The sequence below is a fragment of the Lepidochelys kempii genome, chromosome 11, assembly GCF_965140265.1.
Source record: "Lepidochelys kempii isolate rLepKem1 chromosome 11, rLepKem1.hap2, whole genome shotgun sequence".
Lineage (NCBI taxonomy): Eukaryota > Metazoa > Chordata > Testudines > Cheloniidae > Lepidochelys > Lepidochelys kempii.
In genome coordinates this window covers 33,112,188-33,127,452 of record NC_133266.1, presented here as the reverse complement: position 1 = coordinate 33,127,452, position 15,265 = coordinate 33,112,188, and the positions used below count along the sequence as shown (strand labels likewise).

The 15,265-nt window shown below is 40.0% G+C and overlaps 1 protein-coding gene across 12 annotated transcripts in view; it reads left to right on the top strand.

The window, feature by feature from the left end:
• Nucleotides 1-12,834, top strand: part of RBMS1 (RNA binding motif single stranded interacting protein 1) — a 208,266-nt gene extending 195,432 nt beyond the window's left edge. For 9 of the 12 annotated variants that reach the window (XM_073305605.1, XM_073305604.1, XM_073305606.1 and 6 more), the window contains exons 11-14: nt 5,560-5,670; nt 6,811-6,891; nt 8,068-8,150; nt 10,330-12,834. In XM_073305605.1, the coding sequence (XP_073161706.1) occupies nt 5,560-5,670; nt 6,811-6,891; nt 8,068-8,145 (270 nt within the window). In that variant the 3' untranslated portion in view covers nt 8,146-8,150; nt 10,330-12,834. Of the gene's footprint in view, nt 1-5,559; nt 5,671-6,810; nt 6,892-8,067; nt 8,151-9,158 lie in introns of those variants that run through there. The other 3 variants (XM_073305608.1, XM_073305607.1, XM_073305602.1) reach the window with 2 other exon arrangements.
• Nucleotides 12,835-15,265: the final 2,431 nt, after the last annotated feature.

Below are 15,265 nucleotides of genomic sequence, written 5' to 3'. Positions count from 1 at the left end.
GCCTCTGCTGCCTTGGGGAGATTCCAAATCCCCTCCAGGTGTGAGATCCGCACAGGATTCAAAAAGAGATCTAAAAAAATAAACGAAGGGAGGATAAACTAAAACTTTTTATGGAACATTCTCTGAGACTTTTGGGGTCTGAGTCCATTCCCCACCCACTGTACATCAGCTTCAGCTGCTCAGAGCTCCCTGGTGACTGTTTCTGCTTCAGTAAGCAAAGGCCGTGGGGGCCCTTTAGATTCTTCTGAAACACCAAAAAAGAAAAAGAACAGAACAAGAAACCAAGAAGAGGGGAAAGTAACCCCCTTGAACTGGGATTAATGAGTCCTCGCATCCCAGTATGGGTACTGTTGAGGCTTCTAATCCCTCTAGTACTGACCTTGCTGAATACTGATAAGCATACAGCAAGCAACTTCAAGGGGCATCAGAGATGGTACTGGACTCCATGCCTCTGAAGGATAAGGACTCCTCAAATATCAAGGTGTCCAACTCCTTGGTACTGTCTTTCTGAGTTCATGGTAGAGAACCCATGGACCAGTCCTCGATATTGTCTCTGGTACCTCCCAGCGTGCAGCCTCCCAAGGAACACTATCCAAACTTCCCAGTACCTGGAAGAAACTGAATTCTCTCCTTTGAGAGGTACCGGCCGGGATTTCCCTCTAGCACCAGTTTACCTTCCAGAGTCTGTCTACCCTTCCAGGACAACTTGACCTCTGGTATCAGTGTGGTCTCTGGGTATCCACAGGGGGACTTGACCTCTGGCGTTGATGTGGTCTCCAGCTACCCACAGGAAGGCTACTTAGAAAGACTTCCCGCTGATACCAGCTCATGATCCAGAGCTGATGGTTCCATCTGTGAATTCTCAACAGCAGTACTGATGCAGTTACTGGTCCCTCACCAGCCACCTGTACAAGCACCACTTGCCCCCAAGACGTCCTCTGACTTTGAGTTGTTGGTTTAAGGTTCCTCACCCTTTTCATTACCCTCTCTTTTCCCCTTGGAGTGCATCCCAAGGAAGAGTATAAGCAGAAACAACCTTTGGGTCCTACCTCTTTTCTTTACATCCCACTACAGTGGACCCCTATGGTGAGCACTTTTACAGGGTACCCTCATAAGACGACTCCTCAAGAACTACTGACACCAGGTCTTAGTTCACAGGAGGAGCTTCCAGAGAAGCAGGAGCCAGGTTCAGAAGAGGAGACACCTCCTTCCCACAAATCCTCACCAAAGGAGACTGTTATGCCCTCCACTTCCAATCCTACTCAGGCGCAGATGATTTCAAGGCCTTCCGGGAACTTGTAAAAAGGACTACAGAGACCTTAGAGGAGATGCAAAACCTCAACATTCCTTGCTGGACTTCTCCAGGCCTCACTGCAGGGCAAAATTGCCATACCAATCAACAGCACTCTACTGTCACAAGCTGATGAGTGCCAATGGTTCTGTTCAACTCATTGGGAGGTGCTCTCAGTATCCCTCGGCCTAGTATTCCTCTGTGCTTATCCCCTGATGCCGTTACTCTTCAGTCTCCTGAACAAGCTGAAATGGGACAGATCAGTGGCTATCCGCTTCGCACAATCATAGATGAGGCAAATATGGTTCTCAGAGCTCCTTTGACTGTTCCTGCAACCATCTCTGTCTTCCTCTGTCAGTGAATCGCCACACCCAGGAATCAGGATCCATGATTCACCCCAGCCTCTTGTTGCGACATTTCAAGGCATGGGTATTAGATGGCTCTCTGGAACATAAAACAGGACAGCTCTCCGGAGGTCTAGACAGTACTACTCAGTAATAGGAAAGCCAAATATAGAAATGTTTTCTGATCTGGTACCACCTCTTGAATCTCACCTTTCCAACACTCTAAATTTACCTGGTAAATTTGAAAACTACAGGTTTATAGCTGAACTCAAATAAGAGTCTGCTAGCTGCTATTAAAGACTTTCTCTCTCACACACCATTGAAGAGCTTTCAGTCTTTGCTCACCCAGCCAGTACAAAGTTCATTAAAAGCGTGTTTAACCTTTTTCCTATTGTCAAGAAACCAACTCATCCAGGGGACCTCAATTTAGTTCTTAATATGCTAAGAAAACCCCATTTGAACCTATGGGGAGCTGTTGCCTCCTTCATCTATCTCTTAAGATCTCATTTCTTATAGCCGTCTCCTCAGCCAGGACAGTAGAAGAGCTAGAAGCCCTTATGGCTGACCCACCAGACATGGTGTTTTATTGTGACAAAGGGACATCATTTCCCTCACCCCCATTTCTTACCTAAGGTATCTTCAGAGTCCACATTAATCAGTACATTCATCTATCGACGGTTTACCCCAAGCCTTACCCCTCAAGAGAAAGAGCTAGTCTCCATACACTGGACATAAGAAGAGCTCTTGCTTTTAACTTTGACAGGACTAAGCCCTTCAGGGCTTCTCCTAGACTTTTAATCTCCACCACGGAAAGAACGAAAGGGCACCCGATCTCCACCCGAAGACTGTCTGAATGAGTTTCGGGATGCATATTAACCTATTGCTAAGTCTCAGGGGTGCATCCCACTCCTGGAGTGATAGCTCATTCCACCAAAGTGCAGTCTACTTCTGTAGCCTGACTGAAGAAGGGACCTGTCACAGACATTTCCATAGCTGTCATCAGTGCATGCCTTTTCCCAGCATGCTGTTCTTGTGCATGCTTCCAGAGCTGCTGCATTACCTGCCCTACTTTCCCTATGCTCGAGTTATTCTTGAGCTTTGAGGTTCAGAAGGAACTGGAGCAGTGGCAGGTCCACTCACACCTATACATCCTCACACTGGAGCACACGGTTGCATGGGAGGCAGGTGGGACCCATGGGTACTGCTGACAAAATCTCCAATCAAGAGTGCACAGTTATGCACACATCCTGAAGTGGAGCACCATAGGGACAAAACACCTCAAAGAATTACAATTTCTGTACAAGGTAAATAACTCTCCTTTCCATAATCTTTCTTGGATTTTGGTGATTCTACCGTGGGACGCTGTATGCTAAGAAGGAAGGAAGAGGACGTGATCAGTTGGAATTGGGGCTCAGTCATGACTCCTGCTACTTCAAATTTTAACTAGCCCAGCCTTCCTTTGCCAGGGCTCCACTTTACTGGTCCTCAGTAACAATGGCCCAGGTTCACTAAGGGATTTAAGTGCCTAAAGCCAATATTTAGGCACTACTGCAATCCACAAAATCCCTGCTCAGCTGCCACTGAACACTGTAGTTACCTAAATTCATTCATCACCTAAATATTTGCTATAGAATTCCCTTAGGTGCCTAAGTTTCTGTCTCTGGGCATGTGCACTGCTTCCTCAGGCAGGTGCCCCAATGCATTGGATGCCTAAGTCCCAACATGATCTTCAGTCCAGCTGGAGATAGGATGTCCCCGCCTATTTTGCCTGTGGGAGTTAATCCAGTAGACACACTCAGAGCCTGTCTAGCTCCATTCAAAACAGCCAGGAGGAGGAGGTGGCGGCAGTGGCTTTCCTTATAATCTTCAGCCTAGTGGTTAGGAAACTCACCTGGGACATGGGAGGCTCCAGTTCAATTCCTCTGCACTCCTAAATGATGAGATGAAAGAACTTGAACCTCTCAGGTGAGGGCCCTAACCACTGGGCTATAGTGTCATTCTCACATTTTTTTTGTCACTTTGAAAGGGAAAAATAGGAAGGAAAAGACACACGGGTCCATGTGTTCAGGAAGGCAGGTTGATGAGGACAGCTCCATTTATCCCCAGTGCAATTTCCTGTGGGATAAGTACATCCTTTTTTAGGATGCTGAGATTGAACGCTTTGTGACATAGCCCATGTGGTGGTAATATGCATGTGATAAATTGCAGAACCAATTTTAAAAATGCTCTAGAGCAGATCTAAAATAATTCAGGCCACCTGTTTTACAGAAGCAAAATATATGGTATGATATACACAGATTTATGGACACTCATTTAGTTGCCCCTGGCTTCCCCATTCATGAGTAATGCAGGTCACCCCCACTCATGCCTATGGTATTTTTATATCACACAGTCATGTATTCTTTATATATAATTTGCCCATCTCATTTCCCCCCTCATCAGTACCATTCCACATCAAAATGACTGAGTTCATTGGTACTGACATTATATACACTGACTCGTCCTTTAATATATGCAGTGCCATGGCTGACAAACAAGCACATTTTTAAAGCTAGCAAGGAAATTGCCTGGACTTTAATTAACCTCCTTATGCAGGCTGGAAAACGTAAATCTTTTTGGCAAAGTGTTTTCTGTATGTGCAAGCAAAAAAGATGGTGTTGAACACTTACATCCTTTCAACATGCCCAACTGATACATATTTTTTCCAAGTATGTCATTAATGGACACAACGGATTTTATTTACACCCTTTATCAACATAGAGTTTTGAAATTATAAACAAGGATGAAAGCCTGCAAGTTATGCTGTGAGAAATGGAAATTAATAGGTTATCATGCTATTAGGGATATTCCATTTACAGATGTTCAATTCTAGCTATTATCTCGGTGAAATGAAAGATCTAGATTCCTGACTTCTCAGTTTTGGTCTTCGGCCTGTGTGGAAGCTTGTGCTCTCTCTTTCTCATTCATTTGCTTTGCAGAGACACTTGCAGTCTGCAGAACAGGAAATTCTTGCAGTGTTTGTGCCTGTGACTCATTTCATCGAGACTGGTCACATGGTTGTTTTTCTAACAACACTCAGTACTTCATAAAAAAATATAAGACCTGCTGTAAAAGGAATAAATTATTCATTCAAAAACACTGATTTTCCGTATGCTGTAATTATTTCTATTAATTTTCAACCTAAACCTCTTTTCAGTCACATGCCTGCATACATAACACATACAATATATTTAGAAATGTAATTTTACAGGAACATCTTAGGGTGGAAATAAACCCCATCTGTATCCATCCATCTAAATTAACCCCCCATGCATTCTTAAGAGTTTTCCGAACACCTGTACACCAACTGAATATTTGGCAACTTCAGGTGCTTAAAAACTATGTCCACTGTACATATAAAGATAGAGAGACGTGACACCAATGTGGTAATCCCATCGTGTTAGATAGACTTTCTACAAAAGAAATGGTATTTACAACATAGCCCTCTGGTACTCGTGCCCTAGTGAAACTGGTACTTCCCTGATCAAAAGTTACAATGCCTAACTCAAGGGTATGAAACTTGAACAGGCAGTCATGGAAGTGCATCATTTGTTGCTGTTGAGGAAAGTATTCTCTCTATAAGACAGTGGCACATGAAATATTTGCAGGTCTATCCGTTGTACATCAAATCTTGCACTTTTGGTAGGTAGTTAAGTAATTACTCAGTTTACAAATTCAGATTGGTGCATGTATAAATTGGGTAGTTAGCTATAAAATGGAGTAAAATCCTTAGGATCTCCGAGACCAGCTAGTATCATTGTTGTGGGTTAGGGCAAACCCTACTGGTTGGAATTAAAGGCCGTATTTATGAGCCTGAGCCAAAAGAGAAGTGTAATTAAAATCTGGACAGTCTCATTCTTAAACTTGCTTTTTTCTCTCCTATAGGGTGCTGTATTGACTCCCTCCATGGACCACACCATGTCACTACAGCCTGCATCAATGATAAACCCTCTGACACAACAGATGAGTCACCTTTCATTAGGCAGTACTGGAACAGTATGTGGCATTTAATATAAAGCTCAGTATATACAAAGGGAAAATGTTGTGTATTGATTACAATATCTGTGTAGTGTACATGAAAACCACTAAGAATTTTTCCTCCTCAATTAAAATGTAAATGGCTGTCTCCACAGATTCTTTAGGGCAAAAGAGTAAGCAGACAAGCTAGTGTAGTAGTGTGAAATGTACTCCAAATGCATGGAACAAAGCAAATGAAAGTAGCCCAGTTTAAGTAGTTCTAATTCTAGAACTGGACTTGAAGCAGAAATAATGGTGCTGAGTTCACTCTGCAGGGTTCAGTGTTGTAAATAAATTATTTGATTCACATACATTTGTCTGATATGAAGACATTTCATCTGCTAAAAACCTCTTACATCTGTATATTAAATTCTATGCAGTGTTATATCTAGTATACCAAATGGTAGTTTGACATAGAGAAGTACCTATACCGATCCATTTAATACAGATGATTGAAGAGACCCATCTGATGGTAACTTTTGCTCGTTATTGACTTAAGCTAAATTTGAACCACTGACCTAAAGGAATACCATGAGCTTCCTAGTTTAAACTGCATTCCTCATGGAAACAAATACATTGGATTAATAAAAAATACATGGCACACTTTATTTAGATAAAGTCTGGCCTCCATTAGTGTAGTTTCTTGCCACTTCTCAAACATAAATGCATTTATCCTCAGAACACCTCTGTCAAGCAGAGAAATATTATCCTCAGTGTTCACAGATGTGAAACTGAGGCACAGAGTTAAGAGTCTTGCTCAAAGTCACACAGTGTATGGCAGAACAAGAAATTGACCCAGATCTTCTGTAACAAGCCAGTTCCTTAACCATAAGAGCATCCTTCCTCCTTGGGTACATACTGATAAGAAAAAGACTCAGACTGGAATTTTGTTGGAAAGAAAATACTTAACCTCTTTGTTTCTGAAGGCCAAAGTTGAGTTTGTGTACTAACACTGCTCAGTGTAATACACCTCACTTCTCTGCACTGGTTATTGATTTTAGATAAAGCTTGCTTTGAATCTTTTTCCCTACCAGAGCACTCAAATATATATTTAAAAAATCTTTATGGGGTTTGCATCAGATTTTATTTTAGCTGAATGTATTGTCTCTGTCTTTTTAGTACATGCCAGCCACAACAGCTATGCAAGGAGCCTACATACCCCAGTATACACATGTTCAGACAGCAGCTGTTCCTGTTGAGGTTGGTAAATTTTATAAGCAGCAGACTATTACAGCCAAAATTGTTATATTTATTGTTTTGCCAGGAAAAAAAAAATACAGATGAAAACGTTACATTATGCAGGACCTTTGAGTACAAATGGAGTTTAATAAAACTACCATCGTGTCATTATTTTCATCTAATAAATATACTGCACCAATGTGAACTTCTAATAGTTAGTTCTTCCATCTAAGCAGCGACCCAGCCCAGCCCTGCTTAGCTTTGAAATATGACTGCATGTTGCAGTTCCAGGGGGAGCTATACCATTGACCACTCTCAGTCTCTCCTTGGGCACTCTTTCCCAGTTATAGGCCTGTAACTCTCAGGGTGTAATCACACTATTTACACCACTCCTGTCCATCAACTATGTCCTCAACATGGCCAGCTGGATTTTGGCCCCTGCTTAGACTTCTGACCCGTGACCACTATAAAAATGTAGTGACAGAGAATAGCGTGTTCAAATCAAAGTATTATTTGTTCATCCACAGGAAGGAAAAGGGTTAAGGAACAAAAGCCTATATGTGTATTATCTTACTTAAACTTGCAAGGAAATGCTAAGGTTTATGTAGACCCCACTTATCCCAAGAACCCCCATCCGATGAAGTGAGCTGTAGCTCCCGAAAGCTTATGCTCAAATAAATTGGTTAGTCTCTAAGATGCCACAAGTACTCCTTTTCTTTTTACAAAATTTATGGGAATGCAGAAGTCTGTGTTCTTCACATTGACTCACAGCACAAAGATGGTGACTTGTAGTGGTCTACAGAAAACATTAGAATTTATTCTCTCATTTTTTAATATGTTTGTGTGGTTCCATTCTGTTAATCTCATCACATTGTCTAGTTATTGCTATAGCAATTTAGGAAATAGAACATGTACTTGATCATTTTATATTTCGTTAGATCTTCTGTTATAAATAAAAGTGCAGGCCAAGTTGGATGCATCACTTACCTAACTTGAGAAACCTTGGAGAGGGGCCTGGTGTTTTAGAAGGATGAAGGAGAAGATGCTTAACGCTTTCTGAAAGCCAGGCCCAGTCAAGTCTCTTGGGTTGTACAACAGAATACAGAGGCATCCAAAATCTCTAGTCATTTTGGGAAATCTAGGCGCTAGCTAGTATTGCTGGACATCATGTCTCAACCCCTTTTTCTTCTTTTACAGGAAGCTAGTGGCCAACAGCAGGTTACAGTAGAGACATCCAGTGACCATTCTCCATATACGTATCAGCAAAACAAATAACTGAGGTAGGGGCTTGTCCTGTTACTCTGAAAAAGACATGAATTCAAAACTAAATGTACAATATACTGTAGCTTACAGAAGTGATATAATCTAAATAAAACTGCTAATAATTGAGGGCCAGAGCCCAGCATCAGTTTGAGTTTTGCCAGAGTGAGAAATTAGAAAAAATAGAGCAAAGGCTTCAAGATTAGTCCCTTAATGAATTATCTGCAATAATGTATTAGTAGTTTCTCTGGCACACAATTGCCTACCATTCTACCTTAACTTGTTCACATTGAGACATCAGTGCTTCCATGCATGGCATCAGACTTGAGTAGAGAACAGTTTGAATCCCAGCACTAACTTGGAAGTGGCTTTCCTACAGAGAAGCAATGCCACCCGCAGTGGGATGATGCAGTGGAATCTCCTCAAGGAAATCCTTGTTGAGTTTCACTTGTAAAGACTCCCCTTTCATGTCTTTAAGACTGTAGGAAGGAGACAGACTGGTCAACAAAGTGTTAGTCCTGGCTTAAATTTTTCTCAGAGTTAGTTAATTTCCTCCTTTTCATAGAAAATGTTCCATTTGCTTTCCTTAATAAGTCACTCATTTGTTTGGACTGTAACCCCTTCCATGCAGCACTGCTTTTTATAGCTTGCCACCCTTAAAGTTTTGTTTGCATTGACCATTTCCCTAGCATTCCATTTTCTTCATTCCATCCTTCCAAGACATAAGCTTCTGGAGTTTAGTTCTTCTCTATACTTCAGTTCCATAAATGTTTATAAAGTTTTGCAAGATTTCACACTGAAAGAACTTTATTCATGCACTAGAAAGTGAATCTCTCACTACATTGCTTATGTGCCCCGAAAGGTTCATAAAAGTTCATTTCTGTAGCTCTCATGACACAGGTTTATTAGAAACACAGAATACAGAAAGCACCAGCAGTTTTATGATTGTCCACCTTCTGTACATAATCCTGTTTGCCTAGTGCACATTCACTAATACATACATATCTCAATTACCTTTGGTTTTGCAGGTCAAGTATGTTCTGTGGTAATGGTAACACTGTTCTCATCCCAAGTATTCGGATAAGAATTTCTTCTATACTCAGGAAGACTAAAAATTGTCGTATAAACAAATTCATTAGCTGAGCACATTTTATCTGATGCCATGTTCCATATAATAGTGAACGTGTGTGCGTGTTTGTTACTTTACATTGGCCAGACACTGGCCCCTACAGGATTCCCAAGTAAACAGGCCTTGCACGTCCCCATTCTTCCTTTTGAGGTTGAGGGGCCTAAATCCTACACTTCGCGATTATCCAGGCACATCCTGTGGACTGTTACTGCACCATGGCCCCTGCATGCTCCCAATTCAGGGCATCTTGCTTGTGGGTCAGTATAGTTCAGATGCGTGGCTTGTCCTAAGCCTTCTCTGTGGGCCTGTGAAGATTGCTGCTGCCAAGCAGTGATCCAGGGCACACAGAGAAGCAAAGTTCTGCTCTTCATATCCTGTCCCTAGCACAAGATCAGTATTATCTCCACTCGTTTGGGGCTTTGCATGTTCACAGAGCAGAAGGGACAACATTTGGCCTCTTGAAGAGATGGTAAAACTGCTACCCAGTTTCTCTGAGGCATATTATAACCACCACCATTGGAAACATTGAGCACTCCCCTTAAAAGTCAATATTGCATGAACGTAATGTCTTAAGAAGCATTGTTCTTAGTGTTTACATGCACTATGAGTCAGTATGGTCCCTATAAATAATGAATAGCGGAGTGGCAAATAGTGTTAATATTATTAAACTGAATCTGCAAAATAATGTTCCTCCCCATGAATGCACCAACAGTAGATGCCATTAAAAAAACAAACACACGCACACACACAAACCCTCAGTTTGAGTGCAGGGTCACAGTCCCTAAGCTCTCAGCAAGCAGAACTCCCAGTGGGGAATCAGTGGGATTTTGTGTGAGGAAAAAAACTATAGGATAAGGCTGTAATTAGGCAAAGGGACTATCTGCGCAGGTGCTGAGAACCCTCAACTCCCAGGGCACTTGGCACCTTCCTGATCAGTTGTCAAGTATGTACATGGGCTCACTTGGTCCTTTCAAAACTACGTCTGAGGTAAGAAACAATTTCACAGATGTCTACAATAGAAGACAATGCAAAAGTAATTCTGCCCTAGCTCTGACTTCTTTATGTTACAGATGTCCAGTGTTGACCTTGCCTGGAGAAGGGTGCAAAGGCTGAAACAATCATGGATTTTACTGATCAATTGTGCTTTAGGAATTATTGACAGTTTTGCACAGGTTCTTGAAAACATTATTTATAATGAAATCAACTAAAACTATTTTTGCTATAAGTTCTATAAGGTGCATAAAAAATCCTTAAATTCATCTAGTAGCTGTTCCTGTGAACAGGTTTATTTTAGTAAGAAAATTTTTATCAAGTATTATGATGCAATTTTTTTTTTTTCCAAATTTCTGGGTATGCACAGATGACCACGAAGACTTATTCACGTGCATGGCAGAATTTGTATTTTGGTTTGTTTTTGTTTTGTTTTTTTGGGTTTTGTTTTGTTTTGTTTTTGTTTTGTTTTTTGTTTTGTTTTTTATTGTATGAAATGGGTTTTCTGAAGTTTAAAATAGTAAAACATCTAAAATGATGATCTGTGCTTGCAGTGTGTGAGTGTTGCTACAGTGCAGTGTTGCAGTTAGTGTCTGTTCTCTTAGCTTTCTGTTTTTCTTTTAACGTAGTGTGAAGTGTCTTATCCTTTTCTATAAATTCCAATTTGCCTTAAATCTTTCATGCTGTAGCTGTTTCAGTAAGTAGTCCAAACTAATGGTGTAGAATGCTTTGACCAAATGAGCTGGTCTATTATGCCTTGTAAAACAGCAGCATAGGGCTTTTAAAAGGTAGTCAATAAAAATTGCTGAAAATTTGGCTTTTTTTAATGTGTAGTAGGTGTTTTTAATGATTTTTCACATAATGTGTAAGGTAGTGAAATGCAAGAGGGGAAAAATGTTTTGTGTGAAACACATTTTCTGACTGGGGGAATTTTAATAGGATAAATTGTTTGTAAGGCCATATGCCAATAGTTTCCTCTGATAGTTTGAATGATTTAGGAACTCTGCTGTAAGATGCAATGTAAAATCTTTTTTTGCCTTTTTTCAGAAACTAACTTGATGTTCTAGTTTTAGTGTAGGTAGAATGGGGAGTTTGGGGTGGGAATATCACAGAACATTTTTGTCCTTCCTTTATACTAATGATAGTGCTTTAGAATGATGATTGTGCTGAGACCTAGCAAACAGAAAATTTGCTATTACAGCAAAATGGCAAAAGCTAAGGACTTGTTTGCAAACATAAGCTGAGATGTAAGTAGACGCATAATTGATTGGGTACTAGCTCTCTATAGGAGGTAAATAAAAATAAAAAGACTTGGCACTTTTAAAGGTAACTTTACCAAAGAACAAAGAGCCAGTAACCAATAATTCTGATTTGTCTCAGCATTACGTCTTCTGTACTCTTTATTTTTGCCGGACCAGTTTGCGGTTAGGAGAATGTGCCTTTTTTTGTACATTTGCCTTTAGGTTTTATAATTTTAATTGAAGTATGGTCACAAAAAGCATGAAGGAAGACTTGGATCCAAGCAGTGCCACGCTTTACATCATCACTACAAGTGTTAAGTGTAAAGAAAACCAGTTTTGAAACTATGAAATTCCTGATTAATAAATACACAGTTATTTGTATTTTTACGTATTAGATAATTCACTGCTATTAAAGCTCTTTTATTACAATGGCATATGTTTTAAATCAAATGATAAATTAAGTTGTCTTCCAAAACTGTGTACTTGTCTGGTCAGCTGTATATGATCAGTTATCTACCTCAAAGTTTATTTCTTTTTGTATTGGGACAGGTTGCTGGCCCTCCCTGTTTCCACAGACCAAATCATCCTAGCTCAGGAGCTAGGGCTAAGCAGTTACTTCATTCAAGTATTTTTTAGTTGTTAAATTGTGTGAGTATTGGAGTATAGATGTCGGTGACATTTCATAGTTTCAAAAATAAATTGCTGCTCTGAGAAGTGTAGATTCTAGTGAGTTACATAGTCATAAGAGATGTTTGTTTTTTCTTTTTAAAAAAAAAAGGTTGTGGTATTATTGGTTCTGTGCTCCCTGGAATATTACTGCTTTGTAAAAGTCCAGACTTCCTGCAGCACCTTCCCTGTATCTGGTATATCGCCATTCTTGGATCTCTCACTACTTGATATTTTTTGCATTCGTTAAAATTGCAATACAATAGCTGTATTAGAGGGAGGGAAGAGCTGCTGCTAGAAGTGTCTGAACTAAGTGCCATACTCATTGTCCGGGTAAGATTTGGGAAATTTAACCTCTGTACATAAAGAAATAATCAGTTACTTAAACATCACATAGTAGACAGCCATTAAATTATAAAAAAAAAATTAATTTATGAAGAAAGACCTTTTGTACAGATTGAAAAAAAAAGATTTTCATAGAGATATCTATATGATCAAGAGAGTTAATTTTTTATTTTTGTTTTTCTAGTGCCACAAACTTGCCAGTGGTAACTTATTTGTCCGGTTCAAGATAACTCTGTAGTTTTGTTTCCTAGGACTTGTTAAACGCCAAAAGACATTTTTGAACTGTACATTTGATTAGATTGTTAGCTTTTTCTGTTTTATTTCTTTTGAAAACTTTTGAATAAAAAAGATTGAAAAAATGACAATGCGTTCTTTCTCTTCAATTCTAACTATATCTGGAGACTGGATGGACCCCAAACAGCTTATGGTGAAACTTTAGTGTTTCTTCATGTTGAACTGCTCAAATTTGGATTCCACTTCTCAGAGGCCCCCTTCCCTCCCAAATGTTTCATTAAAATTGAATTTTAGCTTTCTCAAACTACAAGTCATTTAGTGTTCTTTAAGAGCAAACAGGAAATAATTTTTTATAATAGTTTTATCAAATATCTGATTTGAATGCAAAAGCTATGCCCTTCTTTGCCTCAATCCAGGCCTACACACGTAATGGTAAATTCAGGCCTGCCTGTCTCCACAAGAAGTCTGCAAGCAACATGGGATTTAACAGTTACAGTCACTAGCATCACACTGCTGCATAAAAGTGCTTTGCCAGTGCCAGCTGCCGTGAATTAAATTGGCTGAGGATGTACAATCCCAGTGAATTTCACTCAGAGCATTAGCATCACTTCAGTGCAGTTGTATGATGTTAATTGGCCACCTTCAGCCTCAGTCTGAAAGAGAGTTGAAAAAGAAAACATACAGAAGGACCCAAACACATTCATGTTCTAAAGAGATTTCCCCCCAATTGTGATATCTGTAGCAAGAGGTGCTGTTCCATATGTTGTGTGTGTTGTCCTGCCCCAGAAGTAATGCTTCTAAACCAAATAACTTATGGCAAAATATCAAAAACTATTTCCCCTGACCAAAGCATTAAATAGTCAAATATCTAAAATAGAGCTATTTCTGGGATGTTGTAAATATGATGTGAAGTAGACTCCCCACACTCTAGACATTTTTGTTACTTTCCCTCTCCTTAGAAACAGCCCTATTTTATATATATATAATATAGGGCTGTTTCCAAGGAAAGGGAAAATAACAAAAAATAAAAAAAAAAATCGCTTCTATATAAAGAGGAGAGAGTCCCTTTAGGAAGAGCCTAGCCTGTAACTCCACATAAAAAGCTTCCTGTGTCAGGAACTTTTTGAGAAGCAATTCTTAATGCTAAGTAGTGTACCTCACCCCATATAGATGTAGTGACATCCAGGATGCTGACAGCATGATTTTTCTCCTTTGGAGCTGATCAAAGGTGCTTTGAGCTTCAGTTTGTCTCTGGGAGGCGGGGGAGGGAAGCTGAATTTGTTATTTTAGGCTTATGTAATAAAATAACATCCGTGAGTACTAATTCCTCTTGCATAAATGAAAAGACTGGACTATACTGCATACTAATTAATGATAAATAAAATTTATAGAGACCCGTAAGTGAATGTATACTGTGTTTACTGCTTTGTCGAGCTGTTCATCTAAACTGTGGCTCAACAATTCACCCATCTAAAATTAAATGGCCATGAAGATTTACACAAATCTGTTGAGGGACCATATTCCTCTTTTCTATCGTCCTTAAATTAATTGGAATGAATAAGTAGTAGTCATGTATTCAAATACGAATATTCTATTTTATTACAATTTTATATGGCATCTTACTAGTTTTTCTAATTATCACTATGATGCACTTCAGCTCTTTATTGTATAATCAAATGTATTTGAAAAGAATCAATACTCTGAGATCAGTAGTTTGTGCCTGGCTGGTGAATATGCCACACAATATATCACCCAGTCTTCAATAATACAGATCTCTGTATCACCGGTGTGGGGAAGGCCAGAGGGCCATACCCCCACACACACTTCTTAACAAAAGAAATATATGCACTTTCTGTGGGATATTTAAGAAAATATTGTCCCCCACCCCTTAAAACCTGACTGGGTGGGAATGCGCTGTGACCTGGCCCAGTTGGCTGGCACCCGGGTCCCCCTCCACATTGAGCCACATGCCGGCAACTGAGCCCTCACCAGTCAGTTAGCAAAACTACAGCAGAAAGGTGCTGGGGATCCTCCACGTCTGGGAAGCAGGAAAGACCTGTCACCAGAGAGCTTCGGGCTGGTCAGCAGGAAGAGTAAGGTAAGGAGAGTGGGGTGGGAGGAAGGACCTGGTAGGAGGGGCAGGTGTTCTGGTAGGGTGGGACTGGTGCGAGGGGCTCAGGCTCCAGGAGGGTTGGGCCGTTGTGGGGGCATGGTTCCCCCACTCTTCCAGTCCTTCTGCTGCTTGTGCTCTGTATGCAGTATACTTTAAATAACACCTAAAACTCAGCATATATAACACAATTATTATATATATTATTATATATCACAAAATTACTGAAGAAGGGCTCTGTGTAGTTCAAAACTGGTCTTTCTTTCACCGACTGGTAAGAGGTCTCTTGTTCAAAAATTGACTTAACTGACCATTGAACACAGTTTTGCTTTGTTATTTTGTAGCTTATTTGCCAAGATGCTGTTAATAAAAACATGTTCTCTATTGTTAGCTAATTTAGTATTAGTTATGAAAGTTTGT